Source organism: Gracilinanus agilis, chromosome 6 (assembly GCF_016433145.1).
Source record: "Gracilinanus agilis isolate LMUSP501 chromosome 6, AgileGrace, whole genome shotgun sequence".
NCBI classification, from domain to species: domain Eukaryota; kingdom Metazoa; phylum Chordata; class Mammalia; order Didelphimorphia; family Didelphidae; genus Gracilinanus; species Gracilinanus agilis.
Genome location: NC_058135.1, coordinates 224,591,001 through 224,611,277, shown reverse-complemented (window position 1 = coordinate 224,611,277; position 20,277 = coordinate 224,591,001). Strand labels below are relative to the sequence as shown.

The 20,277-nt window shown below is 35.9% G+C and overlaps 1 protein-coding gene across 1 annotated transcript in view; it reads left to right on the top strand.

Moving 5' to 3' along the window:
- The window catches only part of MAEA (macrophage erythroblast attacher, E3 ubiquitin ligase), a 125,268-nt gene extending 105,515 nt beyond the window's left edge, over positions 1-19,753 (top strand). Inside the window, exons 5-8 of the mRNA XM_044681451.1 lie at positions 1,531-1,639; positions 10,218-10,351; positions 17,938-18,133; positions 18,589-19,753. Coding sequence (XP_044537386.1) covers positions 1,531-1,639; positions 10,218-10,351; positions 17,938-18,133; positions 18,589-18,684 — 535 coding nt within the window. The 3' untranslated portion in view covers positions 18,685-19,753. The remainder of the gene's footprint in view (positions 1-1,530; positions 1,640-10,217; positions 10,352-17,937; positions 18,134-18,588) is intronic.
- Positions 19,754-20,277: the final 524 nt, after the last annotated feature.

Here is a 20,277-nt window from a genome sequence, read left to right as displayed (position 1 = left end):
CCGCTCCCGCGCGCGCTCAGATTTCGCGTGCGTTCTTGACTTAATGGGGTCCTAAGTCTTGCTGCTCTCAGGAACAGGTCCCGGAGCTGCTGATGACTCGATGGGTGCCCCAAACTTGCTCTATTTCTTTTTAGCTGGGTTCAGAGCTATAGGAGAGTGTGGAGGGGGTGGGGGTGGGGCGGTTGCTCAGCTTGCGCTTGAGTGAGAGCCCTTTTAAGCTTGGAAATGTCTCGATTCCACGTACCTTCCACGCTGTGTCCTGTTGTGGGGTTCCTCCGTTCGTCTGGACTTGTTTTTATGTCCCCTTGAGGAGTTTTGTGTGTTTCGGTCAGGAGAGGTTTAGAGCTGCTTCTTACTCTGCCGCCATCTTAACCCGGAAGCCCCTGTACTATTTTTTAAAGTGACAAATATAATGAATATAGAAAAAGATCTCCATGAACCTGATACATCGTGAAAGTATCAAAACCAAGGAAACAGTATACATATTGACTAAGGCAATATCATTGGAAAGAACTATGTGAATGAGTGAATATTGCAAAATGTCAAAGAATCATGAGATTTAGAAGAAGAAATGTGAGAAAATCTCTTCCCTTCCTGTTTGCAGGCCCACAAGTATTCTTCATTGCATTTATTTTCAGATTTTTTTTTGAAGTACAGATCAGTTGTGCTAATTTTCTCCCCCTATTTTTCAGATTTTTTTTATTTAAAAAATTTTTATATAGTATGACGGGGAGATAGAGAGGAAGGATACTGAGGGAAATTATCATTATGTTTTTAAAATGACAATAAAAATTTAATAGACCATTAACTGCATCCCATTTCCATTTTCTGTGTCTAAAACATTTGGACAAATGAAGAATAGCTAGTCTTGAAGTATATTTGTGAATGTAAATGAACTTATTTGTTTCTATTTGGAGGCTGAAGGCTTATGGCATTGCAAGAGTACAATATAAATATGTAATGAGTTTCTTTTTTAAACAAATGATTAAAAACAAATGCAAATGAGCAAATTTGTATCTATTGACTAATTTGGTTTCTAGTATATCATATGAAGTATTATATACTTGCTTCATTTCATTATTGATTTGCATATTTGTAAATGGGATGATTTAGTTAATGACTACTTTTACCACCTCTGTGTCTATATGAAAATGTCCACTCTTATATCTAACAGAATAAACAGATATCTGATTTCTTGGCTGTCATATCACTTTCTTATCAAATGACAGAAATTACTACGATCAATTTTAAGCATTTGAAATAAGTTTAATGTGATGTTATTTTTGAGTTTGGAACTTCATATCTGTGATAAATTCTCTTAATATTAAAATAATTGATCCCTTCATAGCTGGTGTATGTATGTTTTTCTTTTATTGATTTTTGTATATAGAATCCCTAAAAATTTGCAAACTAAGCTAAGCCTTCTTTTTTCTGATCGGTTTTATATAGATGATACAAATAAAAGCTTATTTTTCATCTCAGATAATGACAGTAACTATATAGATTTAAATATTTCATGTTGTTTTTTAGACATGCAAGAAAGCATTTCAGTCAAGCTGAAGGAAGTCAATTGGATGAGGTTCGACAAGTGATGGGAATGTTAGCCTTTCCTTCAGACACTCATATTTCTCCTTACAAGGTAACTTGTAAATGTGTGATAATCAATTAAATGAGATAACTATTTTGTGATGGGGTTACAGATAGCCATAGTTATATAATGACTATGAAATGTATTCCTTTACCATATATTTATTGCCACTATTTATATGCATGATCATACTTTATTATCCTATTTTTTTAAAGTTTTGTTGAAACTTTGTTTTTTTATACCACAGTCTCTTCCCAATGCCCACTTCCCACCCCAAACTCTAATGTAACAAAGAAGAATCAGCCAAGAGATAGCTTCCATCTGGGTAGGCAGTATTTATTAGCCATCATTCCCTACCATTTAGGAGTTCTGTTTCATTCTCTGTCCTTAGGGACAAGTAATGTGGTCACTGAATTTGATCTACTTATAACTGCTTTCTATTTTTGTTTTGGTTACTTTTTAAAAAATCATTGACTTCTTTTGGTTCTACATTCTTTACAACACTTGATTCTTTTTTTTCCCAGTTCATACTTTTTGACTTCATTGATACAAGTAATTCCTATTGAGGGAATCCCCTCTAGAAAGGCAGATAGGCAACCATTCAAGAGCTTATTAGGGCCTTAGAGATTGGCATGGGACACCAAGAGTTTGTTCAATGACTGGCCCAGGGTCAGTATGGGTCAGAAGTGGAACTTGACTTTGGGTCATCTCATTTGGAAACTAGCTTTTGATTTACTCTACCATGTTGCCTTTTCCCTTTTCTTATGGTGCCATCATATTCCATTACGTTACTAGTGGCTAGCTATTCCCTAGGCAATGATTCCTTGACTTTTTTCAAGGCTCTTTACTATGAGAATCATAAAAATAAATGATATGGAAATCTCATGAATCTTAGAGTCTAATAAGGAAAGAATGTAGGTGCCAGAATATTGATGTCATATAGAGGAATTTACAGCGAAGGAGACACTGTGTGCCAAGAAAGGGTCATTCAGCCAGTGGGCAGCCCTCTTGGGAGGCTATAGAGTAGAATGCCCAAAGTAAAAAAAAAAAAAAAAAAAAGAAAGAAAACCCATGGACTTAGATTCAGGTGGGACCTGTTTTCCATCTGTTCTCTCACGATAACTTGTTTTATGATTATGGGGAAATCACTTCTCTGAATCTTAATTATAAAATGGGAACAATTATGTCCTTAGTACTCATGTCATTGGGTTAGTATGATGACCAAATGAGAGCATATATGTAGAATGCTTTGCAGACCTTAAATCCCTATCCTAATATTGGCCGTTATTAGTAGTATTTATGTCTACATTGTGAGAGATTCAGCAATGAACAACAGAACACATAAGCCACAGCTGTGGGTATGGAACTGTGCTAGCCTTAGAGAAGTCATAGATTAAAAATGCTACAGTCCCTGTTTTCAAAATGGTTATGTTCTATTAGGAATAAACTCATAAAAAGTAGAGAATGACAAAGGCAAAGCAGATAGCTAGACAAAATGCTCCAGTAAGAAGTAAAGAACTTTTGGCCAAGAATAATCAGAGAAACATTCACAGAAGAGGTGTCAGGTTAGCCTTGAAGGAAGAGAAGGATTCTTAAAAGGCAGAAAAGAAGAGTAGTCAACAAACTTTAATTAAACAAATATTCTCTGCCAGGAACTCACTCTGGTCATGACAGATCATGTGAGTATACAGCCTGGTAATTGATTATCAATTTGAAGGAATATCTAGTCTAGCATGGTTGAAAAAGTGTATAAAAAGGAGGGATATGAAATATGGCTGGAGAAAATAGGTTAAGGCCAAAATATAGAAGACTTTAAATGCAGGGCTAGGGAGATTTTATTTTATCTTAGAGGGAACAGTGAGCCTCTGAAACCTCTTGATAGTGAAGTGCTCAGACATGTGCTTTAGAAAAAGGATTTTGGCTATTGTGTGTAGGCTAGACAAGAGAGAAGTGAGCCTAAAGGCATGGAGAACAAATAGAATATTATTATAATCAACTATGCAAGAGTCATTGAGAGCTTTAAATATGGTAGCAGTTGGAGTAAGGAACAAGGCAACAAGAAATGTTACAGAGGTGAATTGGTGAGACTTAGCAACTAACTAAATGTGGCAATTTAGAGAAAATGTAGGTTCAAAGGTGACTGGTTTTGAGCCCAAATAACTGAGATAATGCTTTTAGCATTTGTTGTCCAGACACTTACTATAATGTAAGACAGAATGTTATGATTTCCACTTGATGGATATAGAAGCACAGAAGCTGAGGGGTAGGAGACATCACTTTAGCTACAATGTTCAGGAAAGAGTTAATGAAGACACTGTGATACAAAATGTCTCTCATCAAGACCAAATATAGCACAGAAGTCAAGGAGAGAGGAATAAGAAAAGGCCTCTGGATTTGATAATTAGGTCCTGGGATGGTGGTGGCAAACCTATGACACACGTAGCTATTTTCAATGGCATGTAGCTGCATACAGAGAAGTATGGTGCCACATGCTGAGGATGAAACATTTGCTGTAGTATAGTGTAGTGTAGACACTCTGTGCACTATAGATGACAATTCTACCTATATTAATTTACCTATTTTGGTTTATTAAATACAGTTATATATTACAATTATACATTTTTGTTATTTAAACTATAAATATCACAAAATTATGGGGTTTTTTTTTCCTCAAAGTGACACACCACCACAGTTATACTTAGTTTTTTGATTAAGCTCAAAAGGTTGGCCATTACTGTTCAGGGTTGTTTAAGACCACTGGAAGGTGTGGAAATAGACTGAAGGGGAGTACGAAAATGGGAAGTGAGAGAATGAAGGCTACCCTTTGGAAAGTTTGACTTTGAAAGGGAAAGGAAATAGTAGTGAGAAGTAACTGGATTTATTAAAAATTTCTACAAGATAAGGAGAAATTTTATTTTTGGAAAGTATCAAAGAAGAAACCAGTGAAAAGGGTGAGAAAGGTTTCCAAATCTGATTGGACATTTCCTTTACTATTACCAGGTAACCCATTAGAGCCATCCAAAGTTACATTCCTTATGCTATCCACTTCCAGAGAAAGAGCTTTTGGAGTCAGAATGCAGATCAAAAAATGCAGTTTTTCACTTAAGTTTATTTGAGTTTTTGTTTTGGGGTTTTGATTTTATATAATCTCTTATAAGAATGAACAATATGGAAATGTTTTGCATAATAATGCACATAACCCAAATCAAATTTCTTGCCAGTTCTGGGAGGGGGAAAAGAAGGGAGGAGAAGAGGGAAGGAGATAGTTTGGATCATATCATTTTTTAAAAACTTGTGGAAATTGGTTGTTACATGTAATAGGTAAAAATAAAATATCTTTATAATTTAAAAAAAAGTCTCATTCCTTGATGGAATAAAGGAGTATAACCAATCTAGAAAATAGGCAGTGCTTTAGTGTAAACTAACTAAATGAAGCCTCTTTGGTTAGTAGTGAATCAATAGCAGCAGAAGGGTTATAAAGCCTAAAATGTGTAGCTTTGAAATAAAGGAGTTTAAACCACCACCACCACCCCCCCCCCATAGGTAGTACTCTATAAATCAAATACAAATGCAAAAGTACCAGAGAGGAAAACAACACCAAAGGATAAAAACAAGTTTTAGTTGTAGTCAGGAAGGGGGTGTGGGGGAGTCATAAGGTTTTGCTGAGGTTGCATTGTAATTAAAACAAATCAGATGTTACAACTCTGATTGTATATAGTACTAGTTCCTGCCAGAGACTTCTAGGAGGTCACCTAGTGACCTTTATTAATTCAGCAGAAATCAAAAAGAAATTCAGAAGCAGAACCGATGTAAAAATTATCCTGATGTCTCCTAACCAAGGGTGAGGCCACATGACAGAGAGGGATCCAAAAATGAGAACATTCCCCTAGCCAGTTCTGTGGTCCTTCTCTGACCTCTGACCATGTTATTTAAAAGGTCACCCAGAACTTAGTAGATTCTTTCTCTTCAATTCAAATATTGTAGGAAGTTCAGAGGCTTTGAATCATGTATATTAGTGATTCCAATTAGTCATTTTCAAATACCAGTTTTTCCTTAAAAAGAAAGTGGAAGTTATTCTCTTCATTACGCGAGAATTTTCAGTAGGCATGGAGCCCTACTAAAAAGAAGGCAATTTGAATTTCACTATCTTACTATAAGATGCAATAAGGATTTTAGTAACCTAAAGAGACCAATATTTAGTTTTAATAATGTATTTTGTGATCTAAATTGTTCTTCCCTTGACCAATTTTTGGTTCTACTATGTAATACATACTTGTTAAAGCAAATTCCTCAGGAAAAACTTCCTTGGTTTGTTTTTTTTTTTTTTTTTTTTTTTTTTTTTTTTGACAGTTAAATCCTACAGTTCAGTGTCCCATATAAGGGTTAAGCTAATCATTGAAATTCTAAACATGGAATAAGAGTTTCTGAGTAATTTGAAAGTATTTTAGAAGAGGGAAAAATCACAACTCAAATTTTTCAAACTAGGAAAGAACCTAAGAAAGCTATCCAGGAAAAGTGAAGGATACCACAGATTCTCAGATAAAACTCCCAGCAGGTGGTAATGGCCATGGTATGTGATATGTGAAATATAGCCTAAAACATGAAGTTGTACTATCAAATCATTTTCCATCTTGTGCCACAAAGAAATATTTCTATATCTATGATAATATCAAGAAAATAAAATTATCCTTTTGTTTAAAAAAATGTTACTTATTTTCAATGTTCAAAAGTTTTAAGTTGTTTATCATCTCAATAAGGTTTCTGTCTTGAGGTATGATGTAGTGTTGGACCAGGGAAAGATTATATACTTGTCTTACTTGAGCTTTACTTAGGGTAAGAAAACATAGAACCACATAGTCCACACTTCATTGTGAATATTTCTGACTTTAAAATAGACATTCTGATATTTACTATATAAAGTGAATGCAATTAAATTATTGTGTGATAGATGCAAAAGGAATGTATGATTACTAGATGCCATGATTTTACAACAGTTCTTAAACTAGCTGTGAGCTTTCTCAAGCAAAGGTGTACATATAGTAAATTCATTCTTGTACAATTATTCCAACAACTGATTAAAGAGACTTTCCATAGTAAAAGTATTCTTTGATGATGATTTCCTTGTGTCAGAGGTACTAGTTTTATAACATTCAGCAAGATTTTTAAAAGACTAGAACTCAATAGGGGCAGCTGGGTGGCTCAATAGATTGAGAGCCAGGCCTAGAGACCTGGGTTCAAATCTGGCCTCAGACACTTTCCAGCTGTGTAACCCTTAAGTCACTTGACCCCCATTGCCTCAGTAATGATTCTAAGATGGAAGGTAAGGGTTTAAAAAAAAAAAAGGCTAGAACTCAATGAGAAATGGCTATTATTTTTAGCATTGTACGGAAATCCCTTTCTTGTGAAGACCAGTAAAGATGTCTTGAATTTGATAGTTCATTTCATTTGATAGGTTTTTTTTTAACCTAGGTAGGAAAATGAACTTTTTTTCCCATTTTTTAAAAATGCCTTACTACTGCATAAGAAAAAAATGCTTCCTTTTTAAAATTATATACTTAGTAATGGGTAGGTGGAAATTTGATGCACCTGAGCTGCATTACCCAGCATTTTTTTGAGTTGCATCCTCACCTGGCATCCCTTCCCTGCTTTTGAGAAATGAATTTGTTGGCAACCCTGCCCTCAGGGGCTCTCTGCTCTGATGACTCTGGGCTCTCTCCAACGTGTTTTGATCTGGGAAGCTTTTCTCTTTTACTGAGGCTGTTTTTCATTGGCTTTAAATATTATTATTAAATCTTATTAAAATAATACTTGGAATATTGGGATGATTAATTTTTAATCTTACAGTAACTAACAACAAAAAAAATTAACTAAACAAACGCATTTTTAAAATTATGTACAAGACCATAGATTCCACATTGTTTACAGTTTGTTTAAAAACTCAACTTTCAAAGATGGAATTTTATCTGAAAGCCATAAATATTTAGGTCAGTTCTTTTATCTCTTTTTAATTTCATTAGACTAAAGGTCTTACTGTCTAGACTTTTATACAATTTTTCATTTATTTTTTCACCTTTGAAATTCCTTGAATTAAGTCTGATTAAAAATGTCAGTCTTGGCATTCCAGTTCAAAAGAATTATTCTAATTATGATAAGGCAAACTTTGCTAGACTAGGGCTGACCTTCTTGCCAGTAGGCTACCTCGGCTGCTCCCATACCTTTTGTTGAAATCACTATGAATAACTCCCAAGTCATTCTAGTTGGAGCATTTCTTTCCGGCCTAGTCCTGATGTTTTCCTTCTGATTCAGAACCCTGCACCCCCAACTCTTTATTTCTAGCTCGAGGAACAGTAATTAAATCAACACTGTAAAGACCAAGTTAATAAATTGCCCTATGGTGCCATTCATCATCATCCCTGTAACTTCCCATATCAGAACTCTGTCCACCTCCCCCACTGATTTGTATTGTTTTCTTCAGTTCAAGTGCCTTGAAGAAAGAGACTATCTTGCTTTTTGTCTCCCCAGCACCTAGCACAGTGTCTGGTACATAGAAAGCACTTAATGCTTTTTCATTCATTCTTCAGTATGAAAATTATCCCAACTAAATCATAAATTGATGTCTCTGAATTTATCTTCTTCCAAGTCCTGCCCCCATGCATCATTTCTCATTGTTATGGGAGATAGTATTACCTGATACCCTAACTGTGAAATCTACTCTAAGCCATCTTTCTCTCCAAGCTCTTCTACACACAGGTTTCTTGGTGTGTGTATCAACTGCTTACCATATTATAGGCTAGAGTGAAGAATTCAAACACCTTTAAGATACACAGCACACATTTGCTTCCAATCCCTCCACTGAGATGGTCCTGTTTGGCACCTGGTTCAGTGTTAGATGCATACCTCTTTACCCATAGGAAACTTTTGTTATTATGAAGTGTTATTGCCATTTAGTTATTAAATAATGATTCCCTAGTCGCCATTTGTTTCAAATTGTAAAGCACCCAAGTGGGCTAGAAAACTGTAGGCCACATACACTTGTGTGCACCCCTTCCCCACCCCTCCCCCCACCCCGGGTGAAAAGACTGCTTGTTTGCATGTGTGCCAGGGAAGTGTTTAAAACACAGGGCAAGTAACCATGGTGGGGTGGAGGGAGTAGAAACACTATCCAGCATGACCCAAAAACTGCTTGACCCTTCTGGTAGGTACCACAATATTTTGTCATCTCCTAGGAGACTTCTCCCTTCATCTTCTAAAAAATACCTATAGAAAAAAAATTCTTTACCATGTCCTAGGAAGAGAGAGTTGAAATTTGGGTATATAACCTATTCCCAGGAGCAATTAAACATAAAAATACAAAATATTTAGCTTTACATAAGCCATGCATCAAAGAAATTTTTTTGAGCAAACATTGTTAAGTCTGTGAACTCTTTATTGGGTACAGGCACTTAATTGAGACTATATGTGTGCATTTTGTATATTGTGAATTAATTCAAACCTTTCCAGGACCTAGTCTCAAGCCTTTTCATAATCAGGATCATTCTTTTAGAGGTGATGACTCGGAATCTGTGGGCCGTCCAGGTACTATGTTTAGTATTTCATTTGTACTATTCCCTACAAAACATTTTATGAGAAGTAAAAGAAAACATCATTAGAATTAGTATTTTTTTAAATCTTTAGGTTGAGTGTGGATTTTTATTGACATACCTCTAAAATATGAATATTTGTAGCATTCATTTAGAAGTAAACAACAGACCAGCTGTTTACTTGAGCCACAATCTTACTCTGATTTCTCCTTCTAGTAGAGCCTAGGATTGAGGGTTAATTTTGCTCCATTCTATCTCAGCCAGCCAAAAAGACTGATTTTTGCTGTAGAACAAGGTTAATTTAAACAGGATTTGCCTCTACTTAAAATCCATAGACATAAATGCAATTTAGATGAAATGTTTTCTATAAGGTTTAGTTACTGTTTTGAAATAACAGTAGCCTTTCTCTAAAATTGAACCCAAGGCTCTAGAAATACTTGGATTTGGAATTTGGGCCTTACCGGGTCCTATTTTTTCCACTTCTTAAGTCCTGTTGGGTTCTTAATGCCACAGAACTGACTGGACTTGCAAATGTTTTTGTTTTTTTGACAGGAGTTTGCTCAGTCATGTGTTTTAATTCCTAGGAGCTTGAAGAACTCTGACATTCCAGAGTATTAATTTTGCTTCATAACCAAGCCAACATTCCAGAAAATTAAATACAGAATATTAAGGTCATGTCAGTGGGTTTTAAATCAAAGCATAAAAATAACAAAGTTTTGGTAATGATCTTCAACATTGTAAATGCCTGCATTGGGGGAAAAAATGTTTTTATTTTAAAATTCATTTCCTTCTGACTTCCACTGAAATGCTGATAATTGCCATCTGGTGATTCTTCCTGCTGCCCCCTTCCCCACCCCTTTTATTGAAACATCTTTTTTTTTTTTTTATGAGTAGGTTATTTAATTATCTGATGGATTGGAATATCTGAGTAGAAAATATTACAGAGAATTCTATATTTCACTTACAGGATAAATAGTTTTCATTTAAAATCTTGGAGCTAGAAGGAACCTTGTTTCTAGTCTTTTTCCTTTTTTTTTTTTTTATTACAGGATCTTTTGGACCCTGCCCGATGGAGGATGCTGATTCAGCAGTTTAGGTATGATAATTACAGGCTACATCAGCTAGGAAACAACTCGGTCTTCACCATCACACTCCAGGCAGGCCTTTCTGCCATAAAAACACCGTATCCTTTCATGGCTACAGCCCGTGAGCATAACATGAAACTCAAAACTGTCTTTATTTGGTACTCATTGAAATAACAAAGTGAATTTTGTTTTACAGGAATAAAATTTCTTTCATGTAATTCCTCACTGCCATTGGGTAAACAAGCAGATTTCTGTATGAAAAAAAAAGATGAAATAAAAGATGAACCTGGCCTGATTATTAAAGAAACACAGATTTATAGTTATTAATATCAGTTTATTAGTGTCACTTTGTTGAAAGAGACCCACTAGCTGTGCATAATATGCAACCCCCTAGGTTGTATGATATAAAGAGTCAAGAGGTCTTCAAGTACAAGAATTGGTTTTGAATCCCAGCCCAGCACTCACTAGTTCCATGATCTTGGACAGATATTTAAACATGGGGCCAGGACCTTGTGCTCAGAGATTGCCAACAACCTGCTTTCTGAGACCCTGTCTGTCCTTGAGGAATTTGTAATCTGCTAAGGGGGAAAAAAAAAACGAAAACAGGTGCCAAGTATACAACAAGGAAGAATGAGATCAGGGCAGAGAAGAAATCTGAAGTACTCTAGGAAAATATAAGCAAAGATGACACTTTCATCTGAAAATATCAAGAAAGGTTTCACCAAAGATAAAGCAGCCAAATCAAACCTTAAAGAACATATATTTTAACAAGTAGATGTAAGGAGGGGCCAAGAGGAGTGCATTTCAGTCATAAAGGGCAGCCTACTCAAATTCAGGAGATCACTCTTTGGTCCTCCGTTTCTCAGTCTATAAAATGGGTTAGGACTAGATGACTTCTGAGGTCCCTTTCTGTTCTTAGTCTTGTGTAGTAGACTAGAGAGAGCACTAAAATTAGTCATAGAACCTGAGGACTTTCCCTAGTATTGGCACACCAAGTTTGTGTGATTAAGGGCAAATCATAGAATCTTTCTGAGCCTCATTTTTTTCATGTGCAAAATGAGAAAATTGAACTAGATGAACCTCCAAGGTTTCTTTTCACTCTAAATCTTTAAGCTTAAAAAGAATAAGTCCTTCAGAGATGCTCCTTAGTTTTGATTTAACCAGTAAACACACCAGTTTTATTATATTTCATGACCATATTTCAAAAGGAATGATAGAAGAAATTATTAATCAGAGGAAGTACTCTTGGGTTCTATACGAATGCCAAAATGCATCAAATTATTCATGTAGAATGATATTTTCCCTCTGAATTTATATCATTAAAAACTTGATGACTTGATTTTTTTGTGAATAGGCTATAAAGCAGGCTAAACCATTCTCCAGGCCTGAAATAATTGAATATTAGCTCTAGAAGAGAGCTTTAGAAATTCTCTAGTCTTATCCCTCATTTTACAGATGAAGACTGAACTGCAAGAGAAGGAAAGAGACTTTGCCAAAGTGCCTCTTGACTGTCAAGATGAAGCTCACTCTGATTTCTGATCTAGCACCTGCTCTCTCCAGCAGCTTTTGCTTTATTAGCAACAAGTTTCTTCTGTTAAATGTGGTTGTAAAAGCCCACTAAGGCATAGTCCTTGCTCCTTCAAAGTTTATAATCTAAAGAAACAAGGAAGACCTACATAATGAAAGCAAGGGTATATAGTCAGTCAATGCATTGTGTTCACAGAGGTTGGCTGATTTGTTTTGGATCAGGCCTTCATTTAAGTTTTGGTTAGACAATGAAACTAATTGCTCAGTTGAACCATTATTTCTGCTGAGTTATCTGTCTTATCTTGTGAGAGTAGCCACAACCTCAATAAATTGTGGAGTTGGAAAGAGTAGTACAGTTCATCTAAATAATCCTTCCCTATACAGAAAGCCCCAAAGCCAAGGATCCTTGCTCTGCTAATTACTTACTTCTCTGGCTTTGATTTCCTCACCTCTAAAATGGTTATAGTGAGAATGACCGTAGTAAATCTGAACCTTATACCATTACGAAGAAAGAGCTTTGTAAAGCATCATGTGTCACAGACATGTGAGCTGCTGCTCAGCAATTACCATTGAGAGTTCTGGTTCCAGATCCAAAGGATCTGACTTCAAACTTGGCTTGGCATTGCTTAACTGTGTGAGGAATCGGAATAATATCAAAATTTCAAACTTGAATGACTAGAAGGATAATGGTGCCCTAGATAAAAGCAGGGAAGTTGTGAAGGTCAGATGGTTTTAATGAGAAAGATGTTGGATGTATTGAATCTGAGATACCTATACAACATCCAGACTGAACCATCCAACAGAGTTGAAGATAGATTTGAGTTACCTGTATCGCGATGATAATTAGGCCCATGAGAGTTATTGAGATCACCAAAGGAGACAGTATAAAGACCCAACATAGGTCATGAGGGGTCCCCCACAGTTAGAAGATATGGTAAAGACAATGAATCAGCAAAATATATTGTGGAAATGTTTAGATACTTAGAAGAGAAAGTAACACAAAGACCTGAAGAGGAGAGATCATTCAGAAAGAAGTTCAGCATTGCCAGATTCTACAGAGGTAAAAAAGGAAGAGCACTGAAATGACAACTAGCATTGTTGTTGTTTTTATCATTATTATTATTATTAGCAGTTAGGATAGAGTGCTAGGCCTAAAGTCAGAAAGATTCAACTTCCTGAGTTCAGATCTGGCCTCAACCCCTTACTAGCTCTGTGACCCTAGGCAAGGCACTTCACCCTTTTTGCTTCAGTTTCCTCATCTGTAAAATGAGCTGGAGAAGGAAATGGCAAACCACTCCAGTATCTTTGCCAAGAAAACCCCAAATGGGGTCATGAAGACAGACGAAACCAAAAAATGACTGAAGCAATAACATTATTATTACTCTTTGATGTAGTTCGTCCTGGACTGGTGACTTAAACTCACTGAAAGTAGCTAGAGGAACTGTCTTTAACACTTTTCTTGAGTTTCTCCTCCCTGCTAGCCTTTTTTGTGATTCTTTTCCAGCACTAAAGAACATTTCCCTTAGATGATAAAACAGAATCAAAATAAATAGTTTAGCCTTAACACCATCATGTATTCTTATCATCCTATCCTTCCTAAGTGGTGATCCTATCATCTTTTGAATTCTTTTCTAGCTCCCACTATAGGGGCCAGAGATCGTAGATCTAAAGATGGAAGGGGCCTTGGGTCATCTAGAACAAAACTCCCATATTACATAGGAGGAAATTGAGGGTCAGATATATTAAAGGAAGCCCGTGGTCAGACAGCTACTAAGTGTCAGAAGCAATTTCAAATTTAAGTCTTCCAGATTCAGAGTCCAGCACACTGTACCACCATGTGTTTCTCCAATACCAATACCATTAATTTGACCCTCAGTCTTTGAGTCTTTAGAGTTTGTAGTATTCCTTAATTCTAAGACATAAATAACTTGACTACAAGAATATTGGGGAGTGGGGACTGTTGGTCAGTATCTTAACACAGAAAATGGCTATTTGCTAATTTGACAATCATCTTGAAATCACTGATATGTGTGCTGTCACAACACCAGCTAGGTTAGAGAAAAGGTTAATTAAATCAATGTCAAATTAAAAGGATAAAGCTAAAAAGAACACTGGAGTTGTGACAACTTCAACATGATTTATTCAGGAAAAAAAAGGAAATGGTTAAAAGATAAGAGCCATTTTTTGACTAAACTATTTTTCTTTAAAAAAAAATAATCATCATCACAATGGATATAAAGCACTTGCTGCAGCAGGAAAACCCAGAGTACCCAGGATAACTATCTCCAAGCAAGAACTTGACAGATCACAAGAATGACAGTTTAGCATACAAACTCATTTTCAAAACAGTACTGAGGAAGATGATGGTGGAAGATAGTAAACAGATCGCAATGTAGGGAAAAAATTGAGCACGACACACAAACTAAGCCAGAACGTTCCAACAGCATTTCAAGATATAGAGGAAATAGCATATTAGATGAAAAATGTAAAATCAACCAGTATGCATAACCAATATGTTCTCAGTGTCAGATAAGGTAACACCTGAAACATCTAATGCAGTTTTAAAAAAAAGTTTTGTTTTTTTTTATTTTTTCTTTTAAATTTTTAGTTCTGAGTTATCTTTCCCTCTCCCAAACCTGCATTAGAGAAGACTAACATTTGATATAGATATATATGTGGAGCTATACAGTATATAACTCCCATATATCAATTCTTTCTCTGGAGGTAGGTAGCATTTTCCTTCCTAAATCCTTCATAGTTTATTTGAATTAGAATAGTTTAGTCATTCACAGTTACTCTTCAAACAATGTTGTTGTTACTGTATACAACATTCTCTTGGTTCTATTTGTTTCACTCTGCATTGTTCCATGTAAGTATTTTTTTGATTTTCTAAAATGAACCTGCTCATCATTTCTTATCACACAGTAGTCCATCACAATCATATAATTATCAGCCATTCCCCAATCAATGAACATACCCTCAATTTCCACTTCTTTGCCACCACCAAGAGTTGCTATAAATATTTTTAAAAAGTCAGGTTCTTTTCCTTTTTCCCTGATCAACAGAACTAAGAGTGGTATGGCTGAATCAAAGGGAATATACATAGTTCTATAACTCTTTGGAATATCATTCTGAGTTGCTCTCAAAAAATGGTTAGGTCAGTTCATAATTCCACCAACAGTTATTTAATATCACCGTTTTTCCACATCCCCTCCAACATTTGTCATTTTGCCCTTCTCTCATTTTAGCCAATCTGATAGGTGTGAGAAGATACCTCAGGGTTGTTTTTAATTTGCATTTCCCTAATTGATATGATCTAGAGCAAATTTATCTGACATAAACTTTGATTTCTTCTTCCACAAATTGCCTGTTAATATCCTTTGTCTGTTTATTGAATGGAGAATAACTTTTATTCTATTAAATGACTCAGTTATCTATATTTGAGATTTGAGGCCTTTATCCGGGAAATTGTCTATAAAAAATTTTCCCAGTGTTCTGCTTTCCCTTCTAATCTTGTTGAATATATTCTATGTTATCTTTTTTACCTCCCACAATGCTCTCTGTCTTTTGTTTATTCATAAATTCTTCTCCCATCCATAATGCATTTTAGTAGAAAGTGAAAATGGCCTTCATGAAAATGAAGTGAATGAAAGATGAAGATAATGAAATGTATCTTCATTCAGCAGAAATGAGGGGTCCTAAGGGCAAAAGGTTTCATGTACTCAGCTGGTGGCACAGTAGAGAGATTACCAAGTATGGCATCAAGAAAACTTCAGGTACTCACTAGTAGCAAGTCACTGAACCTCCCTCAGCTTTCGTTTCCCCAAAGGTAAATAGGGATATAATAGCAGCCACCTCACAGGGTTTGTGTATGAAGATAAAATAAGATAATGTTTTAAAACACCTGAATGTGCTCCATAAATACTAGGTACTATCATTATTTCTACAAGAATTAATAATGAGTAGTGCCCATTTTCTATAATTCAGTGACTTAAGAACTTTCTTCACAACCACCCTCTGATACCTGATGATAATGAGTATTTCTGTCCTTATTTTAGAGGGAAGGATGTGGATTTTGTTCAAATTCCTCAGCGAATAGGCATCAGGCCTAGGTCTTCTGACTCCAAAACTACTTTTCTATGACTTAAAGCATTTACTAAGTTAATGCAAGGCAAAATAGATTTTCCTAAAATAGGTAATTGAAGCAAAATTATTTTGAATTATCCATAGAATTTACTCTTGGTTTTTTCCTATTTTTGTTTGTAGATAACACCCAAGGCATAAACTCTTAAGACTGACACTTCCAAGTGACATAACCATGAGAGAGGCACCTAACCCATCTGAGGCTCAATTTCTCTCATAAATAAAATTAGGCAATGTAGTGTAGTCAAAAAAGAATTGACTTTAGTCAGAATACATGGGTTCAGATTCTGCCTCTTGACTTATGTAGCCTTGGGCAAGTGATTTAATTGCCCTGGACCTCAGTTTCTTCATGTGTAAAATGGAAGAGTTAGACCAAATGACCTGAAGACCCTTCCATTTCTAGATCATAATCTAGTATCTATGGTAATATTACTTACAATATCCACTGCCTGCTGATAAATAAGTACCTCACTCCCTCAGAGTTATTTTCCACTTTCATACCTGGTCAATAAAGGACTTGATAAGTTATGATTTGATAGATGAACTTAAAGAATTTCTTTGGCCCACATACTTATTATCCTGCAGCCATATTGGTTTTGAGCCTTTTTTTTTTTTTTCCTGTGTATTGGCTCCAAGGCAGAAGGGTGGTAAGGGCTAAGCAATGGGGGTTAAGAGACTTGTCCAGGGTGACACAACTAGGAAGTATCTGAGGCCGGATTTGAACCTAGGACCTCCCATCTCTAGGCCTGGCTCTCAATCCACTGAGCCACCCAGCTACCCCCTAGTTTTGAGCCTTTTCAAAGTCAGTTGATTCTTATAGGAAAGACACAAAGTGCATTCCTGGGTCAGTACCCCAAAACTTTTTAGCATGGTGGAACCTGCCCAAGCTTCCATTGATATAGCTCTCAAACATGGAAAGTCAGTCCCTCAACCAGAAAAGCCTGATCATCATCCCACTTAAATACCTCATGGCCTTGTTCATTATCATAATAACTGCCATTTCTGCAGGTTTGCAAAGGCATGATCTCACAAGATTCTCTAAACAAAGGGGACTGCTAATGTCCCCGTTTTATAAAGGAAGAGACAAAGCCTTAGTAAGTCAAGTGATTTTTTTCCAGGTTCTCAGATATAATCAGTGTTGAAGACAGAATTCAAACCCAGTGCCCTAAATCCAGATCACATTCTTTGCAGATTAGTATACTTTTCGTGATGCTTTCCATTGGAGATGGGAGGGAGGATAGGAAAGTGAAAGACAAGGTTGTTTTTTATTCATGCATTTCAAATTAATTTTATTTTACTTATGAGCACTAGCTATAGTCAATAAATATTTATTTAGTGCCTCCAAGAAAGGCAAAAAAGTCCCTGCTCAGTATGATGGGGGAGATGGTATGTAAACAGCTATGTACATACAAGCTATCTACAAGATAAAGTGGAAATAATCCACAGAAAGAAGGCATTTTAATTAAGAGAAGTTGGGACAGGCATCCTCTAGAATGTAGGATTTTAGCTAAAACTTGAAGAAAGCCAAGAAACAGAGATAAGGAGAGAGATGGAGTAACTTGTTTGCAAAATAACCAGGTGGCTAATGTCACTGGATCAGAAAGTGTGTTTGAAGACAGGAGTGTCTTTTTCCCATTAAAAGTATACTACACTTTCCTCGTTAACTTAATTAACAGCAAATATCAGAAATGTAACAATTTTAAGTTGATCACTGTTGTTGGTTATAGGTTATCAAAAAATGTTTCCTTTCCCCAAAGTAAAAGAGTATGGGATTTAGAACTCTAAAAGACCTTATAGGTCAGCCAGTATTATATCTTCATTTTAAAAGATATGGGAGCAACCGAGGCCCAGAGAGGTTAAGTGAGCTGCCTACAGTTTTATAGGGAGTAAGTATAGAACCTAGATTTTAAGTTCTGGTTCCCTCATTCCACCATGCTGTGTTGTTAGCCTTGTTTTTTTTTTTTCTAACAATTGCAATCTTTATTAAGCTATGACTCCTTGACACATGAAACAGACAGTGTTATAAAGAAGATGGAAGTTCAAAGAATCCAGACTGCCCCGTATGTAGTAAGTCACTCAACAAGTTGGCCCAGCCTCTGCCCATGGCCCATTGTGCTAACTCTCGGCTAGTCTGCAAGATTTCTGGAGATGTCATGAATGAAAATAATCCACCCATGATGTTACCAAATGGATATGTTTATGGCTACAATGTAAGCTTGTTCTCTGCTCTTTTCCGTTTTTCTGTTGCTTCAAATCATGGAGCATCATGTCTGCATGTATAGGAAGAGAATTTTTTTTTAAGTTCATAATTTTTAGTCTCCTTTATTTTTCCATTAATCTTATTTCTGGAGTTATATCTCAGCCAAATTATGAAGAATAATTGTAAACATTCATTTCTATTAGAACGAGGCAAGTAAATGTTTTATGGTAGATTCAGAGAAGAGAAAAAAGAACTTGTAAGAATTCTCTTTAAAAGGTTCACGTTCTGGAAAAAGTTAAAAATAAATTAAAATTTTAAAAAGACTAGAAAAAAATAAAAATATTTTTAAAGATTCATGTTCTCAAAACAGGCTTATTTTGATCCTTAGCAATCTGATTTTGAATTGTAAAGAGCTATCTAGTTTCAATTTGTTTGCATTCATTTGTTCTTGATTTTGTTTTTCAGTCCCTGCTTTCTATTCGTCAAGATGACAAAGTCGTTTGCCCAAGAACCAAAGAAGTTTTCAACTTCTCACAAGCTGAGAAAGTGTACATCATGTAGGATCCCCATGGCCCCAAGATGGAGTACCAGTGCCGGCTGGAATGGGACACAGCATAGGGGGTGGCCTGCCTAGTTGGGGGTGGCCTTTTGTGGCGAAGAAGCATAATGTGCCATCTTGAGGATCAAACCTGTCGGTGGCAATGTTGTTTCTTGCGACCAAAGATCAATGAGCAACAATAAATACTCTTAGAGAGACAGGAAATATGACTTAATAAGTTTGTACTTGAAAACAACATTTTGATTGGTAGGATTTTGTAACATAAGTCACAAATTTGATGCTTCTGAAAAGTACTTTAATCTTTCAAAACTAAATTTTCTTTTAAGGATGACTTAAACACTGAGGGACCTTTAGACCCACTTAAAAATGTGACTCAATTCTTTTCCCCATTTGTTTTTCCAGTTACTCTCCTTTTTTTGCTAATGATCATACATGGAAAAACAAGGGGGGGTTTCTCCATGAAAGCTTCTTGTGTTCTCTGCTATGAATGCTGTAGTGAAGTGATGACACTGAGTATAAGACGTTGCATTTCCAGAGATGTGATGATCATGAAATTATGACTTCATCCTAGAATTGAGCAGAAGTTGTTTGTTCCAAACAGAAGCTTAAGGATGCTGCCAAGATACCAGGAAAACATAGCATGGCAAGCAAATTAAATGGCTTGTTTTTATAGACTCTTCCAGTTTGCCCTCCTCGTGTGAAAGTCTTTCTAAAGTTCTTAGTTATCTGCATAGGGGTTAATATCAAATCATTAGTGCTACTGCCTTATTTCTTGCTTTGAGAATGTATTCACATGAAAATCAGCTAGTGTTGGACAGTTTCTGAAGAGGCCTTGCAGGATGGTAACATAAGTCTAGGGTCTAAATATTCATTGCAGAAACTAATAGTTCAGCTTCAACAATTACTGATGACTTTTCCAAACCAACCAACCAACCATTGTAGCTTAAACAAAACCATATTGTAGAGGTTTGTATTTAGCGCTTATTTTTGCATGTTGATGTTGATTAGCTAATAAAAAAAAATTGTAAATGTAAAACATGTTAATAAAAATTGTTTTCCATTTCTTACTTATACACAGGCATTGTATTTCTGACCTCATATGGATTGTCCATATGATTCCTCTTCCTATGCCATTCCTCCACTCCCGGCCTCGGCTTTTAACAGCTATTTTTTTTTTTTTATCATTTTTCTTTTACACAGAAGATGAGTAAATAAAGTGTGCACTTGATATGTACCATGTACTGTGCTAAGCTCTTGGGATACTAATAGAAAAAGTAAGAGTCCCTGCTTTCAAAGATCTCTTGATTTTTTTTCCATATGTCTTGTCCTCCCCACTATATCTGCTTTCTACATGTTCAGATATAAGCATGCTCCTTAGTTGTGATAGCGGAGACAACACATATGGAATATTTCAGCTGGAAGTCAAATGGAAAAGACCAGTATTTCTTAGGGTTCCAGTGACTTATGTTAATGTCTCTTCCTTAATATCATTAATATCACTCTGCCCAATGCTCTTGGGTTTCAGGGGCCTGAATTGTCCCTATCAGGGTCTAAGGCAGTGATGGCGAACCTTTTAGAGACCAAGTGCCCAAACT